General features: G+C 42.4%; 1 protein-coding gene across 1 annotated transcript in view; it reads right to left on the minus strand.

The window, feature by feature from the left end:
* Positions 1-4,860: 4,860 nt before the first annotated feature.
* Positions 4,861-25,713, minus strand: part of MSN (moesin) — a 73,676-nt gene continuing 52,823 nt past the window's right edge. The window contains exons 3-13 of the mRNA XM_084869645.1: positions 20,113-20,208; positions 18,368-18,642; positions 17,150-17,233; positions 16,509-16,655; positions 15,423-15,519; positions 12,431-12,594; positions 10,445-10,575; positions 10,029-10,189; positions 8,703-8,795; positions 7,904-8,128; positions 4,861-7,022 (exon numbers count right to left, since the gene is read on the minus strand). Coding sequence (XP_084725771.1) covers positions 6,858-7,022; positions 7,904-8,128; positions 8,703-8,795; positions 10,029-10,189; positions 10,445-10,575; positions 12,431-12,594; positions 15,423-15,519; positions 16,509-16,655; positions 17,150-17,233; positions 18,368-18,642; positions 20,113-20,208 — 1,638 coding nt within the window. The 3' untranslated portion in view covers positions 4,861-6,857. The remainder of the gene's footprint in view (positions 7,023-7,903; positions 8,129-8,702; positions 8,796-10,028; positions 10,190-10,444; positions 10,576-12,430; positions 12,595-15,422; positions 15,520-16,508; positions 16,656-17,149; positions 17,234-18,367; positions 18,643-20,112; positions 20,209-25,713) is intronic.

Raw genomic sequence — 25,713 nt, forward strand, 5'->3', positions numbered from 1 at the left:
TTGATAAACCCAGAGGCGTTGACTGGCATAGAAACCAACCAATCAAGACTAAATATGGGTCAACTGTGAGGAGCCAGTGGCTGCCTAAGAGGTGGAGCTTTTGATGTTGACTGGCATAGAAACCAACCAATCAGAACCAATTTGGCCAGCAGAGGAGGGCCATTGGGGACAAGATCAGGCCAGTAGGGGAGGGTCATTGGGGGTGAGATCGGGCTGTCAGGGGAGGACAGTTGGGGCAACCAGGCCTGCAGGGGAGGGCAGTTGGGGGCAAGCTCAGGCTGGCAGGGGAGGGAAGTTAGGGGCGATCAGGCAGGCAGAGGCAGTCTGAGATGAGATCAGGCCATCAGGGAAGAGCAGTTGGGGGCAAGATCAGGCTGGCAGGGGCTGACAGTTAGGGGCAATTAGGTAGGCAGGCAGAGGCAGTTAGGGGTGATCAGGCAGGCAGGCAGGCAGAGGCAGTTAGGGGCAACCAGGTAGGCAGGCGTGTGGTTAGGAATCAGCGGTCCCAGATTGTGAGAGGGATGTCTGACTGCCCGATGGGGCCTAATTGGGCAGTCGGACATCCCTCAAGGGGTCCCAGATTGGAGAGGGTGCAGGCTGGGCTGAGGGAACCCCCACTCCATGCACAAATTTCATGCACCGAGTCAGTAGCCCCTTTATAAAGCACTCTTATTAGTTTTTAGGAAGGACTGTTTTTGGGGAGTGTCTGTTCTGTATTTAGTCACTGAAGTAGTGGAGGAGGGAGAAGAAGGGTGAAGGGAAGGGCTCTTTGCTAATATCTCCATACCTAGAAGAAAGTTTTATGTTATAACTATAGGTCTATATATATTTTTGTAAAGTACCTGTGTTTATTATGGACAAGGTTCTTCTCTATATTTTTGCAACCTTGGAGCTTTTTAGATGTCCTGAGGTGACAATGTCTGATAAAAAGTAGAGCTAGTGAATTAACCAATTTGTAAATATCTTTTTGTTATAATCATTAGAAAAGAGGCATCTTGGACATGGAGCTATTGAACCATTTCAGAAATGGACATCAGGACTTGTTCATGTCATGTGAGAGGTGTGTGTGGATGTGTTCATATTCACATTGTGGTGATAACCACTGATGTGCGTGCACCTCTTTAGGCTAGGCTATAGGAATTTGTTGTTAAGTACTTCAGTCAAAACTTTCTTCCCTGCTAATATTTAAAATTATAAATCATAATTTTCTTATAGAAGCATTATACTTTGTGTACTCTTGCTTTGGGTCTCATTTTTAATGGAACATTAAGGGAACACAATATTTTAATTATATCCTTGTGAATATCTTTTATCTAGAGGTCTGTTGCTATTTTTGTCCTTTATAAATTTTTTTTTCACCGAGTAAGGCAGAATTACATTTTCTTCCAGATTGAGTTGGTGTAGGGTATTCTTGGTTATCAAAATACTCATAGCTTTGGGACTTTGAAATGGTAAATATTCATAATGTGTGAGAAAGCATGATACATAACTATACCATCTTAATTACATTAAAAATGAAAGCTTAGCTGTGTAGATAAACAGGACCTGTCAGACTGTAAACAGCTTGTGATTATGGATGGCTTTATTTTTGCTTGTGTTTTTCAGTTTCCTATATATGCACATGTTAACCTCGAAAAAATAAATGTTAGTTTAAAGCCTAAAAAAAACCCCAGAAGTTTTAATCAGTAATTCTGATACACACTAAAATTTGAAAACCATTGTTCAAGGTATTTTCTAACTTTTGCAGTGAGGGAGCCACCTGTTTTTTCTTTCCTTATTGAGTTGTAATTTACATAAAATGGGATTTTTTTTTTTTACAAGTTTACATCCTGTAACCCCCACACAAACCAAGGCTATTTTCAAGACCACAGAAGGTTATCATATACCCATTTCCAGTCCATTCCTCCCACCCCAGATCCAGACAACCATGTCTGCTCTAGAATTCCATGTAACAATAATTATACAATGTTCTCTTTGTGTCTGCCCTTTTTTGTACAATCTAATGTGTTCATTTACTTCCATTGCTGAGCAATATACCATTGTATGAATATACTGTACTTTTGTCCATTCTCTAGTTGATAGGTATTTTTTTAATATATATTTTATTGATTTTTCACAGAGAGGAAGAGAGAGGGATAGAGTTAGAAACATCAATGAGAGAGAAACATCCATTAGCTGCCTCTTGCACACCCCCTACTGGGGATGTGCCCGCAACCAAGGTACATGCCTTTGACCGGAATCAAACCTGGGACCCTTCAGTCCGCAGGCTGACGTTCTATCCCCTGAGCCAAACCGGTTCCGGCTATTTTTTTGTTCCCAGATTGGAACTACTAAAAATAATACTGACATTTCCTTTGGTGGACAGAAGCACTCATTGCTCGTGGATATATATCCAGGAGCACCTCTCCCTTTTTAATTAAATATATTTTATTTTTAGATCATTATAGATTCACCTGAATTTATAATAAATAATAGATCTCGTGTACCTTTTACTCAGCTTCCCCCAATGGTAACATCTTGCAAACTATACTCCAATATAACAACCAAGATATTGACATTGATACAGTCAAGATAAGAATATCACCTCAAGGATCCGTCATATTATTCTTATAGCCACACCTACTTTTCACACTTCACCCCCTTTCCTTAACTACTCATAACCTGTCTTATTCTCCATTTTTATAACACTGTCATTTCAAAAATGGAGGATTTTGAGAAGTGGATAACAATGTTAAAGTGGCTTAAAAGAACACAAGTTTATTTATTACCTAGAGGTCAGATAGAAGTCCTAATTAGGCTTAAATTTAGCTTAAACAAAGATTTTGGCAGTACTGTGTTCCTTCTGGAGTTTCTAGAAGAGAATCTATTTCCTTGCTTTTCCCAGTTTCTAAAGGCTACTTGCATTCTTGTCTTATGTCCTTGTCCTTCATCTTCAAAGCTAGCAGCATAGCATCTTCAAACCTGATTCTGACGCTCTCTCATCATTTAAGGACTCCTGTGATTGCAATGGGCCCACTTGGATAATCCAGCATCATTTCCCTATCTTAAAATCCATAATCATATCCCCAAGTCCCTTTTGTCACATAAAGTAATGTATTCATAAATTAGAACATGGATACCTTTGTGAAGCCAATATCCTGCTTATCATATCCATCTTCCAGTAAGAAGAAAGTCCCTCTGTCTTCCTCTTTAAAAAAATAATTAATTACAGCTAGGTAGCCCCACATACAAAGCATACAAAAGATATCTTCTGGTTGAAGTTAGAGGGGACTTAAAGCTTCTTCATTACACAATACATCCAAAGTTGGGACAATCATAGCAGAAATTCATAATCCCCTCTCCTATACTTAAGATCTAGAGCAGTGTTTCCCAAAGTGTGGTACGCTTACCCCCAGGGGTATGGGAAGAGTTTGGTGGGGATATGCACTGCACCGTGCTTAGCTGTGCCTAATTCTACGTTCTCATGAGTACGAGGGGTACTCAGCGTTACGAAAAAGTTTGGGAAACACTGTTCTAGAGCCTTAGAATTCTATTTGCCTTAAAATTGAAGTATATCCTATTCCCAGTGCATGCCCATCCTCTGTTGGGAATGGTAGGGAGAAAATATAGCATAGTGGTTAGGAGCACAGGTTCATGAACTAGACTGCCCGTGTTCATCCCCTTACTCTACTATTTCTAATCTCTATAATCTTGGACAAATTAATTCATCTTATTGGGCCTCAATTTCTCCATCTATAAAATGGGATAAAATATTCTTATGTTCAGAGCAGTGGGTCCCGAGTTTTTCTGTACCTTGTAACCATCAAATACTATACTGAAGCATAATTATAACTTGATCTGAGGAAATGATCTGGCTTCTGAATCTTTAAGATTCTAATGTGCAGTCAAGTTTGGAACCTCTGCCTCAAAAGGTTATTGTAGACAAAAGGAATTTAGACTTAAAGAATATGTAATTCACTTTTCCTTGTAAGTACTGGCCCATCAAAAAGGGCTGGTGAGAGAGTGTGCCAGGTTCAAAATGTTCTGGAAGGCTTATCTGAGACTCAATTTCCTCACCTTCAGAATCAGGATAACCATATATAGGCAACAAAGTTGACATGTTTTATAAACCATAAATACTGCCTAGCAGTTTTTGTACATACATAACAACCCACCCACTGTCACTTTATACCCAACTCTACACCACCTTTTGCTCAAGGCAAGTTATCTGACCTTCATTGGCACTTCAATAAATGTAGTAGTAGGTCGGCAAGCCTAGAGGCCTTGCTGACAAGGAAGCAGGACAGGACTTGACCACAGGAATAGTAGTTCAGAGATACAAACCATCCCTCAAAACAGCCCAAAAGCAAGCCCAAGGAACATTACATTGACCATGTGCAGGGTCTACCTACACAAGAAAAGTTGGCCTGAAGCTGTGAAAAGGACATAGGCTACTAAGCCAGACAGTCCTGTGCCCTTGGGCAGTAATTCTACTTCTTCATGGCCATTGGTTACTCTATAAAATGAGGATAGCCGGAACTGGTTTGGCTCAGTGGATAGAGCATCGACCTGCGGACTGAAAGGTCCCAGGTTTGATTCCGGTCAAGGGCATGTACCTTGGTTGCGGGCACATCCCCAGCTAATGGCTGTTTCTCTCTCATTGATGTTTCTAACTCTCTATCCCTCTCTCTTCCTCTTTGTGAAAAATAAATAAAATATATTTAAAAAAAATAAAAAATAAAATGAGAATAGTCACATCCATTCCCCATAGGACTGAAGTGAGAATGAAATGAGACCAGGGATTGTGGTCTACAGAGTGCAAATTACAGTGAAGTGTCTTATAGTCACCCACTCATGCTAGAAAGAAACATCAAGTCACAGTGAAGTCTTCCTAAATTTTATTGGCAATGAAATAGAACATGGGTTGAGCATAAACCCCTCCAAAAAAAAAAACACAAAAACACAAAACAACAACAAATTTTAAAAACCTCAAAAATACATACCCCCAAACCTGAATACAAAATCTAACTTTTCTCCCCAGCCTCTCTGGGGATGGGTTACTGATCTTAAGGCAGGTAGATTGCCCACAATTCCAGGTTTAAATTTAGCCAATCTACAGCATATTACCAAGAAAGTGTCAACATAATTCACAGCAATGCACATAAAACTCCCAAGGTCAGGCGGAAGTAAGGAAAAGTGGGGAGGGGTCAAAGCCATGGGTTCTGGGCTAGGGACACTGCATGCAGGGACAGTATGCCCCTTGTGGACCAAACTTTGAGAAGGAAAAAAAAGAACAATAAAACCAAATGTGAAGTACTTTAAGAAGGATTGTATGACCTACAGTAACAGGTGATATCACTAATACTGAAAGCCCATTATACTAATGTTTCTGGAAAAATATTCTTTTATAATATAGTATATGATTCCCAGGTGTAGGAGTGGTAAGGAAATTTGGCCAAAATGACTCTGCTCCGACCTTCAAAGGATTAATTAGCAAGACATGCAGAAATTAATATTGAGTTGATGCCACTAGAATGTATAATACTGGTAGAATAAAAAAAAGGACACTCATGCAACAGAGTGAAGGAAGAGGCTACTCCTAGCTGAGATTCAGGGGTAGGACTGTGAAAGGCCAGAGTCCCCAATAGTTTTCTGGTTTACAGCTCTAACGGACAGCACAGCTGGTAGCAAGATCTGGGTTAGAGGTTTGTTAAACATAGGCAAGTCCCAGTCACCAGCTTGGAGGTAGGTGACAGGAAGGGCTATTAGGCACATGATGGAGTCAAGTAAACTGGGTTCCAGGCCATGGACTTCTCTTACCACACTCAGCTTCTTCTATCCACTCACCAATTGAGCCAATTGGCATCAACATCCAGGGCTCACCATACCAAGGTCTGTGGCCCAAGTAGCCCTGGTAAGAGAAGTGGCTTGGGAAAATATGGCAGGGAAAATATGGAAGCCAGGTGTGAATATTTCCTCCCTCTGGCAAGTCCTAGATAGTACTGGGTGTGTTTTGGAGTAACTACCCTACTGTTCTACAGGAGGGGACTTGAATGAGGAGAAGCAAATCCCAAGAAGGGAGGAGGAACCCAGAATAATAAGGGATACTTGGGCCCATGGAGATAATTTGAAACAAGCCTAGACTCCCATATAACCTTGGGGAAAGGATCTTCTATCCAGCCTTGCCTGGACAGAATGGCAAATAGCCTTCTAAGATGTTAGTAAAGTCCCTTGAAGGCACTGTCTTCCCCACCTCAACCTAGGGAAAAACTGAGTCCCTGAAGTGAAGGACAAGGCTTATCGGGACTGAGTTTGTAACAGGCCCGATCTGGGAGGTAGAGAGAATAACTGAACATCTTTAAAGCCTCTAATCATTATAAAGCCTAAATAACTCTAGAAGTAATGGGCACTTGACATCATAGAGCATGTAGCCAGGGCCCTGTCTCCTTCCCCAAACCCTGTAATGCTCCAATTCATCAAATCACAGGACCCTGAAGAGGAAGGGAGTGGTGGGAGTTACTAGTAGTTTTCAATCTACTCAACAATTGACACCAAGAGAACAACAGTAAATGTAGGGAAGTTTCCCAAATCAAGTGGGAAGTGCCTCTGAGCTGTAGGAGTGGTCTGTTTTAGCAATTTAGATTGAATGGGACAGAGAGGGAAAAGAGGGTCCCATTGGCACCAAGGTGAGCTATTTCTCTGCCCAGGGAAATAAATGGGGCTGAGGGACTAGGGTTTGTTCCATGGCTACAGTGAACACTTAGCATGACTCCAGGGCTGCTCTAGTTAGTGGCTCCAGCACAGTGTGGGTTAGGCGAGAATATAGGAGTCTGGGGGCAAGGAAGAAGGGAGGAGGGGTCTCTAGAGGCTAGGTGCCATTACATGGACTCAAACTCATCTATGCGCTGCTTGGTATTGCCCTGCCGGATCTGGCGCAGGGTCTTGTATTTGTCTCGGCCCAGTCGCATGTTCTCAGCATGGATCATGTCATTGGCTGTCTTCTTGGACTCATCGAGAGCATTGGCCAGCTCTGAAGTAAGGGCCTATGAGGATGCATAGGATGAGAGGTTAATGGCTTCCTCTAATTTTACCTCCCTTTATTTAACCAGTTTTTCCCCTTTCCTTCTCCTCTCTCCCCATTCCTCCCTTCCTCTATCCCTCTATCTCCCTTCCCCCTCTCTCCTGTCTCCTGCCTTCCCTCCTTGTCCCCGCTTTTTACACACACACACACACACACACACACACACACACACACACACACGCACACACACACACACACATTTTTGAGAGACTTTTCTAGCCCTGTTAGGATTGCAGTGGTGCAAGAATAAAAAGGAAAACACACATACACACACACACACACACTTAGGGGACCAATTGCAATTAATGACAAATATTCCCTGAGAGTAGAACAATGTACCAAAGATTCAGGTAGAAATTGTGTCAGTTAAGTACTTCTTCTTTTTTTAAAAAATTAATTTAGTACTTCTTAAATATAAGAGGTAAACAGAGTATAGGTGGAGGATTAGAAAAAACAAGAGGAAGCTCAGGTTCTGATTAATAAATAAAGAGGTGGCCCTTGCTGGCATTTCTCAGTGGTTAGAGCTTCAGCCTGTGCACTGGAAGGTCATGGGTTTGATTCATCATCAAGTGTATGCACCTGGGTCATGGGTTTGATTCATCGTCAAGTATATGCAACCCAAGTCAGTGCACAAACAGAGGATTATAAATAAATAAACAAACAAATAAATAAGAGGTACCTCTCATTGAGTCCCTTACTTGAGAAAGGCTCAGGTTCCCATATAGCCTTGAGACAGGCTGCTCCACCTACCAAACCCCTCTCTGCCATTAAAATCTAGGGAAGACCATTGGCTACTAAATCAATACACATAGTCTCCTTGACTCTTTGGCCCTGTTTAGATACCTTCAGGTGCTTCTGCACACGCTCATTCTTCTCTGCTTCAGTGGTACGTTCCTCCTCACTGCGGTCCTTGGCCATGGCATCAGCTCGCAGGTCAGCACTGGCCTCTGCCCCATTCTCATCCTGCTCATCCTGATCATTTTCAGCAGGCTCTGCCACATGAGGAGTACTCATGGCAGTCTTCAGCTCGGCACGGGTCTTCTCCAAGTCTTCTTGTACCATCTGAGCCTGTACAATAATGGAGGGAGAGATGGACAAGCAATCAGAACAAGCTAACTCACAGCATCCTATGCATGCCTAGAATGGCCTAGCAGAGGCAGGCATCAGGTAGACCAAGTCAATTTGTCTGCTTGATCCTTAGTTTCCTCAACTACATAACAGGAGCTATTGTATCAATTTCCCTATAGCAGTGGTTGGCAAACTCATTAGTCAACAGAGCCAAATATCAACAGTACAACAATTGAAATTTTTTTTTGAGAGACAAATTTTTTAAACTGAAACTTCTAATGCCACTTCTTCAAAATAGACTTACCCAGGCCATGGTATTCTGTGGAAGAGCCACAGCCAAGGGGCCAAAGAGCTGCATGTGGCTCGCAAGCCACAGTTTGCCTACCACGGCCCTAGAGTATTGAAGAATTCTGGGAAGTTATTTGAGAAAGTCTTGAGCTCCTTCTCCCATAATGCCTGCTGTCAAGGAAGGCTTGAAATGGGAAGGAACCCAAACCTAAGAAATCTATGGAATTGGAATCTCTGCATGTGTTACCCCTTCCCACAATGCTTTGCTCTGGGCACTCTGTCTTACCTTCTGCTGCCATTCTACAGCCTCACTCTCTTTCTTCTGTCGGGCCATCTCCAGCTGGGAGATCCGAGATGTCAACTCTGCCATTTCCAAGGCCTATGGATAAATTGGAAGCTTGTGAGAGCTCGGCTTTCTTGTGTCTTAGGACCCAGGTCCCTTTAACCCCAGTTCTCCTGGGGAATCAATGAGGAACCTGCTGCTCCACCTGGACTTGCTTGCTGTCCTGGAGGCTCTTTTTACCACTCCTTCTCCAGGAATCCCAGAAGATCACTCATATTCTCAAACTACTATAGCACTCTAATAACTTCAAACCATTTCATTATAAATCAGAGTTCCAAACCTAAAGTATAGACCCCCTGAAAACAAATAGGATATCATCTGTCTCTTCCTCACCTTTCCAGCTCTCCAGTCCTTCCCATCCCTCAGCCCTCCCCCTCTCAGTATTGCCCACAGTGCATTAGAGATCATTGTGTCACTTAGTGAAGTGGCAGACCCTTTATTGTTATCCTAGAATGTTGAGGGCTCCACTAAGACTCTTCCCAGATCAAGTATAGAAAAGACACTCTAGTATCACAAGGTGATCTGAACAAGGGGTAAAAGCTTACGCCTTCACACCTTGGGCTATTTAACACACTGAGTTTGTGATACCTTCACACCTTGAGCAAATCTAGAGAAAGCTTCCCCATGAGAAGTAGGTCTTAGTTTCCTGCATTCCTACTGCAAATAGCAGTGTGGACAACATATATCAAGGAATTTGGGTCACAGATTGTTAACTTCTGAGTCACAGAACCCTGAAAATTATTAGTAAAGTATTGATTTTCACCTTCCCCTCCTGAAAAATGTATAAGCACATAGTATTACATATGATTTTAGGGAGCAAACCCTTCAGAGAGGCCAAAAAGGGTTCTCATTGTTAATCACAACTGTGAGACCTTTGGGAAGTCTCTTAAACCTCTCTGAGCCCTAATTTCCTTATCTGAACATATATTCCAATATGGGTAATGCCATAGGGATTTTTGGAAGAGGAATAAGAAAATAAGGAAAAAGGGAAAGTTGTAACACATTAGGTAGTCAAGTGGGAATCCCTTCACTTCTTCCTCTCTTTCCTTTGCCAACTCATCAGCTCAGATCCCCAAGGGCTAAGAAAATAGAATAAAAAAGTAAGGGTTAGTTAGGGAAGACTGCTGCAAAGGTATCTGGTCCACACCAGTGACTTCTCAGCTTGCTTCTGAATGAACTATTTGCTTGAGGCTCTGCTGGAAAGAGCCAGTAGTCAGACAGGGACAAAAAACTCAGGTCCTTCAATCCCAGCCCATTTTATAGTTTTACCAGTTGTTCCTGGGTCTTCTTCTGGTCTCGAGAAGCCTGCAGGAGAGCTAGCTTGGCCTCTTCAGCTTCTTGACGCTCTTTGGCCAGTTTTTCAGCCTCACTCTGGGCACGTTTCCGCTCCTGTTCAAGTTCCAGAGCCCTGCGGGTCTGTTCTTCCAGTTCTTGGAAGAGAAAATGGGGGAAAGGAGGTGAAGAGTGCAGAGATAAGAGACACCTATCTTCTTTCTTAGAAATGTTTTATACTAGGGCACAGCTGGCAAAAAGCTCTGGACACTCTTTTCCTATCCCATGCTTTATCAATTCTGTAGCCATATAAGGATTACGTGGCCTGAGTCTGCAGCTCAGGCAGAAGGGTCTCCAGATCATAGAGTTAGGCTCTGGAAAAACCAGCTCTCCAAGGTGTCACCAAGTCTCACCTTGCTGAGCCTTCTTAGTCTGTTCCTCAATCTGCTTCAGCTTCTCCATTAGTTCCTCCTTCTCTCGTTCAATCTTCTCCTTCTCCTTTTCTGCCATCTCACGCTTCTTCTTCTCATTTTCCAGCAGAGCACTAGGAAAGGAGAAGGGATTAAACAGGAGGCTCTTAAACATGGATGCTTTGGGATCCCCAAGATTCCCAGGCCCTGGACCCTCAGTCCACTCCCATTTAACACACTGAGTTTGGATGACTCTTCCTTATCTCCACATCCTTATCTTTATAGCATACGTAGTTCCTCATGGGCCAGTGCACTCAAGGCCCAATCAGTTTGTCCAAGGCTCAGGAGATCCAACCTGAACTGCCACTAGCTCTGCCACTAACTAGTTGGTAACCAGTGGTTAACCTTAACCATGTCACTTCTTTACACTTGTTCTCAGTACTCCTATATGTAAAATGGCCTATTAAGTTCTACCTTGGCAACCTCATGGAATTATAAGGAGATAAGGTTTTGTTCTGTTCTAGGATACTGTGCTTCAAGTGTGCTGAATTCTGTTTTAGGGCATCAGTCCTCAGGTCTGACCCTGCCAGTTCTCTGAAGCCCAACTCTAGATTCCTTTCCACCAGAATTTATTGCAAATCTAGAATAAATATTTTCTTTTCTTGTGCCAGCCCTGTTCCAGGACATCTTTTTTTCTCCCTTCGCTAGATGTCCTATCTTTCTCTGAGCCCTCAGAATACTTGGATTATCCTTTTTCCCACCCCTCCTCTCTATTATTTTTATCCACAATACTTCTTACTATGAAAATTAATAAACAGAAACCACATTTATAATGGAGTAAGGAGGCTAGAGAGAACTCTCAAATACTTGTCACTCAATGTATACTATTGACTCTAATAGGAAGAGACATACCTTGCATCTCATACAGGAAGTGATACTACTTTACTACCTCAGAGGGAAGAATAAAGGATTCCTCCTGGCCCAGTAACTGCTCAGCCAATGGGAGACTGCCATAACTCAGCCAATGAAAATTCATTCTTCTTTCAGTTTCCTCTAATAGACTCTTTGTTTAGAACAGCCTTTTCAAAAAAAAAGTGTTCCTCCTCTTTGTTTCTCTGGACTTGCATATACTTCACCAATAAACTCCATGTCTTAAATTGCAATTCTTTGTATTTCCCAAATAAAGTCATTTTGCTGGAGAAATATCTAGTCATCTATTTAAGGTCAATTTTGCTATTTCACATACTGCATAATTTTCTTATTCTGTTTCTTCCTACTAGAGTGACAGATTCATGAAAGCAGGGATTTTTGTCTATTTTTCCCCACTGCTCAGTAAATATTTATCAAGTGAACGACTGACATAACATTTATACTTTGAACAGTTAGATGTATACTATTTTTCCTCTTTCTCCTACTAGACTGTGATGTCAGTGAGGGCAGATTTCTGCCAGATTCAGCTTTGTAAACAGTGTCCAATCTCAGCAATATATATATTGATTTCAGAGAGGACAGGAGAAGGAGAGATAGAAACATCAATGATGAGAGAGAATCATTACTCAGCTGGCTCTTGCATGCCCCCTGCTAGAGTTAAAGCCCACAACCTGGGGGTGTGGCTTTGATAAGAATCAAACTTGGGACCCTTCAGTCTACAGACCAAAGCTCTATCCACTGAGCCAAACTGGCTAGGGCGTCAGCACTTTTTAAAAGAATAAATGTTAATCAGCTTAACAATAACCCACAACCTTCGGACCAACTCCTATGAGTCTCTGAAATCCTAAGCTTCTGATGCCTGCTTCTTGGAAGGGGTGTCACCATTGTACAATAGAGCTCATTCTCTCTCTCTCTCTCTCTCTCTCTCTCTCTCTCTCTCTCTCTCTCTCTCTCCTCGGCCCTCCCCCTGTTGCAGGATGGCTTCATGTCTGTGCTGCTTTTAGCAGACTTGGCAACTTAGATAGGTTTCTTTGCCCTGGTCCTGGTTCCATCACTTACCGCTCCATCTGCTTCTGGTGCTTCTCCTCCCGGGCCTGTGCCTTCATCTGCTGCACCTCAATGGTGTCTGGCTTGCGACGGCGCATGTATAGTTCATGGTTCCCCATGCACAGAGCCAAGATCCGTTTATTAATCCGCAGCCGGGGAGCATAGAAGACAAAGTCCTAGTGGGAGACCAGAAATTAGAAAAAGTTTGGAGGGTTAGATAAAGGTGAACTTCTGTAAGTCCAAAAGCACTAGAAGGATAATTAACTAAATGTTATATTAAATATGGTGAGGCTAGTTATCAGAGTGGTGACATTACCTGCCCAGGGTCAAAGGGCAGTTTAGTGGCAGACCCAGTATTACAACCGAGGCTTGACTCTGAAATCAGTGCTCTTTGAACTAACCACAATTTCTTTCAAACTTTGCATCCTAAAAAACCTCAATCTAGTTCTAAGTCAGGAATTGATTTTATCTTCTAATTAGGAATGCTTTTGGTTATCAGGCACCTCTTTTTGAGGCCCAATAATCCCTGCAAAGTACACTGATGAGTGTAGTATGTATGGGTGGCTGGACTATTTCTGTTATCTTCTAAAAGCATATTCTAGACCTAACCCCTTAAGTATTTTTTTTGAATAACAGGTTGTAAATACATACATGAATACATTAATCTCCTAAACATCAATTGTTTTGGTTGTTATTGTTTTCTAAATAAACCCTGGCTCTCACTGGCTTTATTACTTACTTTTTCTGGTGAAAGTTGTACATAAGCAATAAACACAGAGAAAAATGAGAGAGAGAGAGAGAGAGAAATCCAGTGAGTTTGTGTTTGTTACCACAAATAACACTGGACCAAGCTGATGAGCTAACCAACAGGTCCTTTGCCACTGAACCTAAACTGCTACCATCTCACATAGCTTAGTATGCAGAGAAAGGGGCACAAGCTTTAGAGGTCAAATGATCTAGGTCAGGAGTCGGCAAACCTCAGCTTGTGAGCCACATGCAGCTCTTTGGCCCCTTGAGTGTGGCTCTTCTACAAAATACCATGTGCGGGCACACATGTATAGTGCGATTGAAACTTCGTGGCCCAGGCGCAGAAGTTGGTTTTCAGCCTGGGAGAGTCTATTTTGAAGAAGTGGTTCTAACGCCAAGCCACACTCAAGGGGCCAAAGAGCTGCATGTGGCTCATGAGCCGTGGTTTGCCAACCACTGATCTAGGTATTAATCACAGCTCTACCCTTTTTGGCTGTGTGATCTTAGGCAAATCATTCCATCTCTCTGACCTCAATTTTGTCGGTTATAAAATGGCTATGCTACTATCTACCAGATAGTGTTGCTGAGGGTTTAGGGAGACAATATATTGTATATAAAGTGTCTAGCAGGATGAGTTCAGAGACTTCAAGGCTGAAGAAAAATAGTTGAGGTCTCATGAGAGTGTCTGGCTCAGCATGGTTTTCCTACCCTACTCCCAATCACCAGCTTTCCAGTTTTGTTAGCCACAGGCAACTGAGTATGTAAGATGTGTTTTGCAAGCACATTAAAGAAATGACTAGACCTAAATCACTTTTTTATTCTTGAGTTGCTTTGGAGAGAAGTTTTTGTTTATTTTTAATTATTTTCTTTATTGATTAAGGTATCACATATTTGTCCTCAACTCCCCATTCCAATCCCCCACCCCCCACTCATGCCCTCACCTCCCTATTGTCCTTGACCACTGGTTAGGCTCATATGTGTGCACATAAGTCCTTTGGTTGATCACTCCCTTTTATCCCCACCCTCCCTTTGAGGTCCAACAGTCTGACCCATGGCTTTCTATCTCTGGGTCTATTCTTGTTCATCAGTCTATGTTGTTCACCATTTTTGTACTTTAGAAAATTAATTGTAATGCTATCAGCAAGACACCCATGAAAAACACACATGGTGTCAAAACAAGCCAGAGGAAAATCATTTGGGCAAAAAATGAAAAAGGATCCCAAGTCAAATTTATAGAAAATATTCCTTTATTAACTTTTGGTCGAGAATATGTTTGTATATTTTCATAAAACAACTCTGAGACCATGTGGATTCTGGCAACAGAGAGGAATTCACAGGACTACTCCAACCATGAAGACAGAAGAGAAGCAGTCCACAGAGAGAGAGAAAGTTTTTTTTAAAGATATGACTTTATTAATTTTAGAGAGACAGAAAGGTAGAGGTAGGGAGAGGGAGAGAAATATCGATGAGAGAGAAACACTAACATCAATTGGCTGCTTCCTGCATGCCCTGCTCTGGGGATCAAGTCAGCTACCTGGGCATGTGCCCTGACCAAAAACCAAACTGATGACCTTTTGGTACAAAAGTTGGTGCTTAACCACTGAGCCACAGCTAGGCTGGAGAGGAGTCTTGAGAAGACATCAGAAAAGTTATACCAAAAAGCAAGTTTGGAGGATCATCTTTGGATCTGTTCTTCTCCTGGCTCTGCCCTTTCTCCACAATTAAAGATAAATCAAGTACAGTGTGGAGCAAAAGTAGGTTTATAGTTGTGAGTACTCAAAACAAAGTTTATTCTTGAATTCTTATTAATTATTGTATTATTTTTCATATGAACAACTGTAAACCCACTTTTGCCACCTATATATGAACAGTTTCTACTTTCTGAGGCCTAGAGGCTTTAAAAGATAAGATAGGATATTCTCTTTGTTTCTACCCTGAGACCCAGGGCAGCAGAAGACAGTGTCTAAGAGGCAGCACTTAGACTGCCTATGGCTCTCCTTCACCCATGTTTCTCCTGAAACATAGGTAGTAGGGTGGCACAAGGCACCGGATGCCTCCTAATCATTTCTTGGCATCAGCATCCCTTTCCATCACCAACCTCCTTTTGTGCCTCCTGTACACACACACACACACACACACACACACACACACACACACCAGAAAAGGGAGAGGAAACTATAAAACTATAATTACATGATTACTTCTAGCATTATCCATTGGCAAGTACGTGTTTTGGCCAGTTGGAGAAATCACTTACCGGGGCTTTTTTGTCAATGGGCTTGATGACAAATTTCTTGTCATTGAAAGAGATGTTCCTGATTTCACTCCAAGGAAAGCCTATCTTGGGAGTCAGTCTGTAGAAATGGAGACCAAGAACATCAGAACAAGGGCAAAACAAGAAGGACATAAAGGGTTGGTCCCTTGCCAATTTCTCCTTTCAGGAGATAGATAAATTGCCCGCTCAGCTAGTATCATGACATGCCACCAGGTCAGTTTGTCAGCATTGAGACTGCACAAAGGACCTCCCAATACTAAAAGCAACTTACCCTTTGCCCCAATCTTTCAGATTTGTTTTATTATATGTTTTGTGTGACATGGGCCTTGTAATAGAACCTCCTCTCCTATTTAATTGGGACTCTTCTATCCAGATTGTAAAAGTTGGGAAGAAAGTAAATAATGAGATCCAAGATTCAGAAGTTACATGGAACAATAATCTATTAATCTGCATCCTCACCAAGAGCAGACCAAAGGGGGAAAAATAAGCAAATGAGATGAGGTTGTAGAAAGCGAATTTATAGGCCAAAAGGCACTTACTCATTATACAGGGGTTGGATTAATTATAAATCCTGACAAAGTAGGTTCTAGGCCAGTGTTGTCCAACAGAAATATAATAAGAGCCACATATTCTAGTAACCACTTAAAAATAGGTAAAAATAAACCTGTGAAATTAACTGTTATAACAGTTCATTTAACTCATTATATAAAAAATACTATCATTTACAAATGCAAAGCAATATTTCAAAAAATATTAATGAGACATTTTATATTCTGCTTTTGATACTAAGTTTTCAAAGTCTGGTGTGTAGTTTATGCTTACAGCACATCTCGATTCAGAGTAGCCACATTTCAAATACTCAGTAGCCACATGTATTCATAGTAGCTAGTGCAAGTCTAGTCAATATAAGATTTAAAGGCCTGAGGGAGTTTATGAAATTATCTGGGCTGGTCTAAACTAGGTAGAAAAGGAACTATCACGGTGGGACCTAGGAGATACAGTCTTACTCTCTGGTAATTGCTAAATGCCAGAGTGGCCCAAATAATCTAAGAGACTTCTGAGGTATACCTGTCATTCTGCTCATAGATGTTGAGACCCAGAGCATCCACTCCCAGCCACAGCTCTGAGCCTTTCTTGTTTTTGATGCTGAAGTAGTTCACACCATACATCTCCAGGTCCTGGGCAATCTTCAGATACTCCAGGACAGCATCCTCCCTAAACAACAGAGTGGGAGGTTACAGAGGGAAGCCTGTGAATCAGGCCTAGGGAGAGAAAAAGCCTATCTGCTCTGCATTTCTGACAAGTATCTTGCCAACAGGGATGCAAAAGGGGATGGAAGGTTAGCAGATGATGGTAAATAGAGCACAACATGAAGCCTGAGGTCTGAAGTTCCCAAGGGAAATAAGGGTAGGCTGAACCTTGCTATTTCCTAGCATGTTAGCTGCCATAGAAGCCTCTTTTACAGGCATGTTCTTAGCAGAGCCCAGATGGAATGCTGATGGCAAAACAACAAAATTTGTTCAACTAGAGAGCCCACAAGTGGTTTGCCATGAAAGAGCTCATTCTGCTTCTTTCTTGGGGAGGGGCCCCTGGTGGTCCACATGTTCCCTAAGGACCCCAAGGGCCCCCCAGTTCTCTGCCTCTTATGCCCCCAGAGCCATTCTCCTTGCAGGGGCAGTGGAAGCTCACAGTTGCTAGGTCAGGCTTACCTGAGCATGCCCCGATGCTCCTCATGCCACACCTGGATCCGTTCCTCCCACTGTTCCTTGTTGAGTTTGTGTTGCTCCAGGACTCTGGAAAGAAAATGGGTATTGAATAGTTTAAAGCACAAAGCCAAAATTACAGGTGTTAAGGAAAGTCCACTTATCTTCCTAAGGGTTTGATGCCAAGGGGCCCAAGCAGAGAGGTAATGTATCAAGAGTCTGTGCTGGTTTGTGGGGCTAAAAGTAGGGATGGGCCTCACAGAGGCATGCACACTCTCTTCTAGATCCTTGTGGAACCAGTAGTGTGTTTGTGAGAATATTGCTCAGGGATAAGAATAAAGCATGTGGCTTTAGAACAGAGAACTGAGCCCAAATGGCTTTGGAAAAAACAAAAACAAAAACAGGCTCAACCTCTCAGATCTACTAGATCATAAACAAAGTTTGTTTCAAACATACCATCTTCAACATCATGGCAGCGACTCATGAAGTCGCTGAGCACAAAGGTGGAGTCTGTTTTCCAATCCAAAAATGCTTATGAAAATGGTCATTGAATACAGTGGGGGGGGGAGGGGATCCAGGGTTTAAAAATCAAGAGACTAGGATTCCAGGTCCAGCTTTGCCTCAAATGAGCTGTGAGATATTGAGCAAGTCAGAGCAAGTACCTTTGCACCTGTTTCCTTAACCAGGAAATAAGGATAATGCCTACCTTACTTATTTTGTGTATTGTTGTGATGCTAAAACAAACACAATACATTTTTAGATCATTCCACTTTGAAGTTTATGAAAGCAAAAAGCTCTGGACACTGGTTATCAATATTAAAGGACTGTTTAAGCTACCATATCCCTGGCTTGCATAGTTCTCTCTCTCTCCCGCTATGAATCTGATATAAGAGGTTTAAATCAGTGAAAAGGATTGAGAAAAATGGAACCAGGGACAATAGAAAATCAATCCATCTCTGGTTCTCAATAAAAGAACCAGTTTCCAGGGTAATGAAGTTCTGTAATCAGGCAAACGGAATAGGGGGAGCTCTTTATTTTGAGAGCCCAAGAAACAACAGGGTATGGTACTATATGCAAATGTCTCTCTCAGACTACCATAATGTCATGGTCTTAAGACAGACCCTAGTTGGGAGGAACAGATCTGACAGCCCCTGTGTAATAGGAATTGGTCAGCCTTAGGCCACAGGCCCTCTGGCCAGGGCAGATAGCCAGACACAACCTTACCTCTGTGGAAGCAACTTGTCCCCTGCCAAGTAACCAGTCTTGTGAACTTCCTTATTGAAGTCACCATACTTGGATTGGACAGCATAGGAGGCCAGCAGCACAGCAGTCTCGGGTGGGCAGTAAATATCATCATTGAGAATGCCCTCCTTTACTTGCAGGAAGAACAGGCGCTGTGTGATATCCTGGATCAGTTCTTCAGATACATCTTCAGGGTAGAACTTGGCCCGGAACTTGAAGAGCAGGGGGCTTTCCTTCCGCACATCCTGGGCAGTCACCTGGGAGCAGCAAGAAGTTATGGATTCTCAAAAAATAGACTGGAGTGGCTGTAGGGTGGGGAGAAGACACTGAAAGGCCATAAAGTTTCCCTCTGGCTAACTCTCCTGGTAATTCAGAAAAGAGACACATTATTTTCATTGGGGACATAATTACATGTCCACAATTGCTTTGTGATGGGGACTGGTACTTGAAATAAAGATGGCCAGGGGGGTTGTGAGGGTGGGCTGGAGGGAATCAATGGGGGAAAGAGGGGACATATGCAATACTTTCAACAATAAAGAATTATTTTTTAAAAAGATGGTTATAAGCCCCAAAGCCACCATCATCTGACAATATATCCAACTGCATGCAAATTCTAAGGGGATACCTAAAAAAGCACCTCTTTTAAGGATCTCCCAACTCCATAAATTAGCAAACTAAAGACCAGGATGCATGAATAAAGCCTGGGAATTGGTTAGGTAAGAGAACACATTAGGGTGCCTTTTAAAGCCTGAAGTTGGCTCCCAAGGGTTCTACAATTGTCTAGAAAAAGTCTCCACTCTCACCGAAACCGGTTTGGCTCAGTGGACAGAGCATCGGCCTGCGGACTGGGAGGTCCCGGGATCGATTCCGGTGAAGGGCATGCACGTTGGTTGCGGGCACATCCCTAGTAGGGGGTGTGCAAGAGGCAGCTGATCGATGATTCTCTCTCATTGATGTTCCTAACTCTCTATCCCTCTCTCTTCCTCTCTGTGAAAAATCAATAAAATATATATATTTTTTAAAAGTCTCCACTCTTTGGGAAAACAAAACACTGCCAGCCAAAAGTTGAGGCATCTATCTCCTAGATACAATTAGACAAACAAGTCACAGAACAGAATGGAGACCTCCAAGGATAAAGGCAGACTGTTTGAGGATATTGAGTTGAAGAATTGCCATGTTTCTGCAGAGATGCTACTAAGAGGTAGAGAGCAGATCATCCCATTTGGAGAACAATTGAGATAGAAAATGAAGAAAGAACATCTATATGGAGTTAAGGCATCAGTTGACAGGTTGGAAAAGAGACAAGATAGGTTATGAGACCTTTGAAATTCCAGTTCAAGAGTATATGACTCTCTTTTTAACAAATTCCTAACCCCCTTGACTTTGAAAACAAACAAAAAGATACCAATCTCCTCCTGAAGAACCACTAATGATTAAGATCTAGAAAAAGTCAAAATTCAAGACAGAGCTTCCAGTAGGAAGGGAAAGACACCTTCCTTCTTGGACCCTGGCCAGTCTTTCTATGAGAAATTATAGTGGAAACAGAACAGGATTACATTGGCTTAGTCTTCTGCCCTTATTCTGATCCTATGGTCAACGGACTTCCCAGTGGAAAACACAGACCTAGGTGTTCTGGATTTGCCAGCTAGCATATGTTACCCACCCCGCCCCCGAGCAAGATCTGGAAAGGAATGAATTCCAAACCCAAGTGTGGGGTAAACAGTTACCTTCTTATTGAGTTTCAGCCAAGTGGAGAAACCCTTAGTGTCCTGGTACTGCAGACCAAAGAACCAAACTTCCCTCAGGCCAATAGTTTTCACCACCTGGAAGAGAAAACACAAACAACCACTGATTGAATGCCTAGCCTGTACCAGACACAGAGGACACAAAAGTGGAACTCATTTGGTACCTTAGAGAATATAAGGTACCCAGGGTCTGGCAAGAAAATACACTTGAGCAACAGTCAAGAAGTGAGGTTAGCATCTATTTGTCCAAAGTACTTCTGAGGTAGGGAATGGATCTTTTATAAGCACTACCACACCCCAATAACTTTATATATATTATCCCCTTTAATTTTCCCAAGAGCCCTTTGATATAATTATAATTAGGCCCATTTTACAAATAGTGAAAGTAAAGTTCAGAAAAGTAAAGGTTCAGTTAGTCAGTAGCAGACTCAGGTCTGTTTGACTCCAAACCTATTCAATTCTAGTGCTTTCTGTTATTCCCTCCCTCTATTACGCCATGCAGCTTTCCACCCCCATGATGAATTAAAAACTGAAGGTAGAGATTGTTGGCTTAACTCCTGCATCTTGTTTTCCTGAGTTGCTCTTTTATCCTTAGCAACTAGGAATAATGCCCACACCCTTCAGACTGAGTCTTATTTACAATGCCCTAAGAAAGAATGCTTGAGGAGACAAAGCAGGGACTGTGATATATATACATCCAAAGCTGTGCTGTGTCTGGGAGCTAAGATGCCTCTTTACAGCCCTGATTAGAGCCCACCCATGATTTACATTACCATTCACACCGTGGGAATGAGGGTGGAAACAGGGTGAGTACCTCAGTATAGTAGCTGAGGAGCCCCCTGATGTTCTGGGCCCCTTGGCTGAGCAGTGGGAAGGAAAGGAAAGTCAGCCAGGAGAAGACAGGTTGGGTCTGTTTTCAAGTCCCTGACATTAGCATGTTAATGGTTCTGGCAGGCAGTTGCACACCAGTATGCCTATCACTGGGGGTGAAGGTAATGAAACCTAGCCACATCCTAATGAGGTCTTGCTGGCATCAGGCAGTCTCCTTTTTCTCTCTCTCTTCTTTTTTTGGCAAGGTCAGAGGGAGGGTTGAAGGCAGTAGAGGGGTGAGATGAAGAAACTTACTTGGCAACAGAAATAGGAAACAAGGACACAGTGTTGCTGATGTCCTTCCCCGTGAATAAATCACTATCTCCCCTCAAAACACACACATATACCTCCACTGTATCCACAAAGTTTCTACTATGCCTCCAAAGCCATGTCCCCTGGTCACTCTCAGAGCTTACAATTTAGAGCAGGGGTCTTCAAACTTTTTAAAGTGGGGGCCAGATCACAGTCCCTCAGAGAGCTGGAGGGCCGGACTATATGAACTACTAATTCCTACTGTAACACCTTGGCTGCGGTCACTGCCCAAAAAACCTGGCGGGCAGGATCAGACTCCCCTGGGGGCTGCATGTGGCCCGCGGGCCATAGTTTGAAGACCCCTGATTTAGAGCGTCAGAGGCCCCAAGAAAAAAGTAACTCATATGTATTAAGTACCTATTATATGCCACTGAAAAACCTATTATCTCCATTTTATAAATGAAGAAGCTAAGGTTTATTTATTTATTTTTTAAATATATTTTATTGATTTTTTACAGAGAGGAAGGGAGAGAGATAGAGAGCTAGAAATGTCGATGAGAGAGAAACATCGACCAGCTGCTTCTTGCACACACCCTACTGGGGATGTACCCGCAACCAACGTACATGCCCCTGACTGGAATCAAACCTGGGACCTTTCAGTCCGCAGACAGATGCTCTACCACTGAGCCAAAACGGTTTCGGCAAGAAGCTAAGGTTTAGAGAGGCAATCTTTCTAAAACCATAGAGCCTAGACTAGAATCCTGATGTGTATGACTCCAAAACCTCTACCCATTCTACTCTACTATGCTTTCTCTTTTTTTTAAAAAAAAAAAAAATATGTTTTTATTAATTTTAGAGAAGAAGGGAGAAAGGGAGAGAAATAGAAACATCAATGATGAAGAGAGAATCATTGATCAGTGCCTCCTACACGCCCCCTACTGGGATCAAGCCTGAAACCTGGGCCTGTGCGCCAATAGGGAATGGGACCTTTACCTCCTGGTTTATAGGTCAACATTCAACCACTGAGCAACACCGCTGGGCTCTACTATGCTTTCTTTTAATGCCAAAGGCTCACAGGAACTTAAGATCCCTAGGGTTCTCAAGTGAGTAACTACTTTGTTGCTCTTTTAATCCATACATCCCAGCCAGATAATGAAATTTGACCATCTCTGTGTATAGATATGGTTTCCGGCTTTCCCATCAGGCTCAGTCAACAACCACTTTGGAGAGAAGCCACATTCCCACGTCATCAGCCTTCACTTCTCACTGGGGCAGTGAAAGTTGATGGTCTTACTTTTTATATATTAAAACAAGTGTCAGAAAATCTGAAAATCTCTCTTCTGTCTCCACTTTGCTGTGTGATCTCAAGGCAGCACATTTCCTTCTCTAGCCTCAGCTTCTCAATCGATCCTGCTTCCTCATCTATAATAAGTTGTGTTGCTTAAATGGGCTCTTTCTTCTCTTGAGCTTTATCATTCTATTAATTAGGTTTTCATAAATGACTAAGAAATGCAATCCTATTTATCCTTGTGTAACTAGGAGCATGTTTAGAAAATATAAGTTGGGGGTAAGGGTATAAGGCAAGATCAAAAGACTTCCGGGATTCAATGGCAAGGTGAGTCTAAGTCAATAAGCAGTAAGAATTGCCACCAGGTTTTAGGTGGAGAATACAAAATGTTCATGTTGAAATGTGACATTGGCTTTTCCCCCCCAGAGGATAGAGGGATAGTGTGTGGACAGGAAATATTGTTTAAAGCACCTCTTATCTCACCCTAGGTATAATAGGGATCAATTAACAATTTTTTTCCACGTGGTTGCAGAAGATACAATCAGTGAGAAGTAAGTTCCAAGGAACAATTCAGCCCCAGGAGAAAAAGAAACCTACCAAAGATGCTGAAGATCAGGGCTAGGATACTAGATGTGTGTGTGTGTGTGTGTGTGTATGTGTGTGTGTGTGTGTGTGTGTGTGTGTGTGTGGGTGTGTGTGGTGGTGGAAGGGGTTGGGGGTGGGGGTGGAGGAGTGGTAGAGAAAACTCCAAACGGAGCTGGTAGAGCAGCAACTGGCCTTTGCCTGTATCAATAGCCCCATTGTAGAGTCTCAGAGACCCCAGAATTAAAAGGGAGTTCAGCAGTTACAGACTATACAGCCAGTCCCAGAGGTCCCAGGAGTGAACTTTTTAGTCTCTTTTTGCACCAGGTTGTCTGGTTCACTAGTGAGATGGGTAAAAGTGTGATGAGAGGCAGATTATGGGTGCCAAAATAGATCTAGGATCTGCAGTATCTCTGAGGAAAAGTTGGACAAAGTAATAATTAAGTGCTATAAAAATAGATTTCAGAATCAGTAGAGAATTTTTAATCTCTGTAAGCAGTGTCTTCCCTTATGAACACAGAGAAATGAGATGTATAAACATTTTCTACTTCTTTAGGCTCCGGCGCTTAAAGAGATGAGCAATGTCTCTCAGCGTACTGATGTCCCAAAGTGAGGTGGTAAGGTGTATGTGTGCGGGAGTTGGGAGGGGAAGAAGGGAAGGAAATATGGTCTTAAATCAGAATTGATGCTAAAAAAAAATAACAAAAGTATAAAACAGATCACCCTTTGACTGAAGGCTATAAGGAAATCTCAAGACTTGGAAATGAGGCCAAGCTTTGCTTGCTTTCAGGTGAGATGTCAACTCCAGAGGAAAGAGAAACTTCATTTTCTAGTGGGAGAGCATATCTAGATTCTGGTTCCAGGAATAATATCTGTAACTAGGATCCTATCCTTCTACTCTAAGAAGTGGCTCCATCCCTGAGGGGAAAAAAAAATCTTTCTTGGCTCCCTTTAACTCCAGACTGCCAGCTCATCTGGCCAGATACTAAATCCCATTCATCCTACAGCAATGTGTACCTCCTAGATTCTGACACATACTATAGGGAGTAGGGTTTCCGTTTTTAAGACATGGGTTGTGGATTATATTCAGCCCCACAATACAAATCCCTCAAAGAGACTCTGGTGCACTATAGGGTTCAAGCAGCATAAACTGGAAAATTGGGACCCAGCAAGGGGGAGAGATTTGCCTCTGAGAAAATCTTCCCTAATTATCAGAAGTACTTGGATGTAAGAAAGAGCCCCCTTTTGCCTCTCTTTCTTATGTGGAGGCTGCCTATATCTGAGGTCTGTAGAGGAAAGGGGAGATAAGGTCAATTCTGAAGCCTACAGCACCTCCTCCCTATATACCCAATGTATCTGATTAAACAAATAAGTGACAGAATCAGCCACTTCAGAAGCCCAGAACAGGGTCAGAAAGCAAGGCTGAAGCTTCAAGAGCAAAAGTGTATGAGGAATTATTTGCAAAACTGCGTCAATGCCCAAACACCTGAAGCCTATTGAGATCCTATTACAGGCTTGGCAGTGACTACATCAGCCACCCACCTAAAAGCAAATCAATGCACAACTGTAAAGTTCCAGGAGGGGCTACTGCCATTACTACTTATGCTACTCCACAGTGCCTGTGCTCAAATGGCCACCTGCTCTATAGCACAAAACATATTCGGCTAGAGTTCTAAGCTTAGGGACCAAACTTTCCTCCCCTCACAATGGGAATAGGCAAAGAAAAGGGAGGTCACAGAGGACACAGCTGACAAAAGACACTGGGAAATTGAAAATGGTATGTGGCTTGATTTAAGATATTATACCATTTCCTAGCTATCTGACCTTAAACAGGCTATTTTCCCCCCTCTCTAAGCCTCAGTTCCTCATCTAAAAGATAGAGACATTACAATTGCAATAATAGATAGCCGCTATTCTATAAAATAAAATGCAAGAAAAAAAAAATGCTGCTGCCTTCAATACAGAGTCCACAAATCTTAAGGACTTTACTGAGACAGAAAAGCTGCCTGGTTTCATGGCTCTCTCATTTGAACTTCAAGGGCAATTTTCACCTACTTATTTAGCCCTTAATAAGAATAACCAACATTAGGATCCCTGCTATGCACAAGGTACTTTGCTTATTTAGGGATTAAATAAACCACAAAAATCTCTGAGATTAGTGTGATTACCATTTTACTGAGGAAAGTAAAGTCCTAAGAGGTTAAATGAGCCATCCAAGTTCATACAGCTAAATAGAACAGCAATTTTCAACCAGTGTGCTGCAAAAAAAATTTTTTTAATATATTTTATTGATTTTTAGAGAGGAAAAGAGAGGGATAGACAGAAACATCGATGAGAGAGAAACATCAATCAGCTGCCTCCTGCACACCCCCTACTGGGGATGTGCCTGAAACCAAGGTACATGCCCTTGACCGGAATCAAACCTGGGACCCTTCAGTCTGCAGGCCAACGCTCTATCCACTGAGCCAAACCAGTGAGGGCAAGAATTTTTAAAATATGCAAACCTGACTGTTTGGTCAGGGGCACTGACCACTCTTCCCTTCGATTGTCAAATTTAAAACATGACAACAGCCAACCCGACAATGCCATCC

The sequence above is a fragment of the Pipistrellus hanaki genome (assembly GCF_964339955.1).
Source record: "Pipistrellus hanaki genome assembly, chromosome: X".
NCBI classification, from domain to species: Eukaryota; Metazoa; Chordata; class Mammalia; order Chiroptera; family Vespertilionidae; genus Pipistrellus; species Pipistrellus hanaki.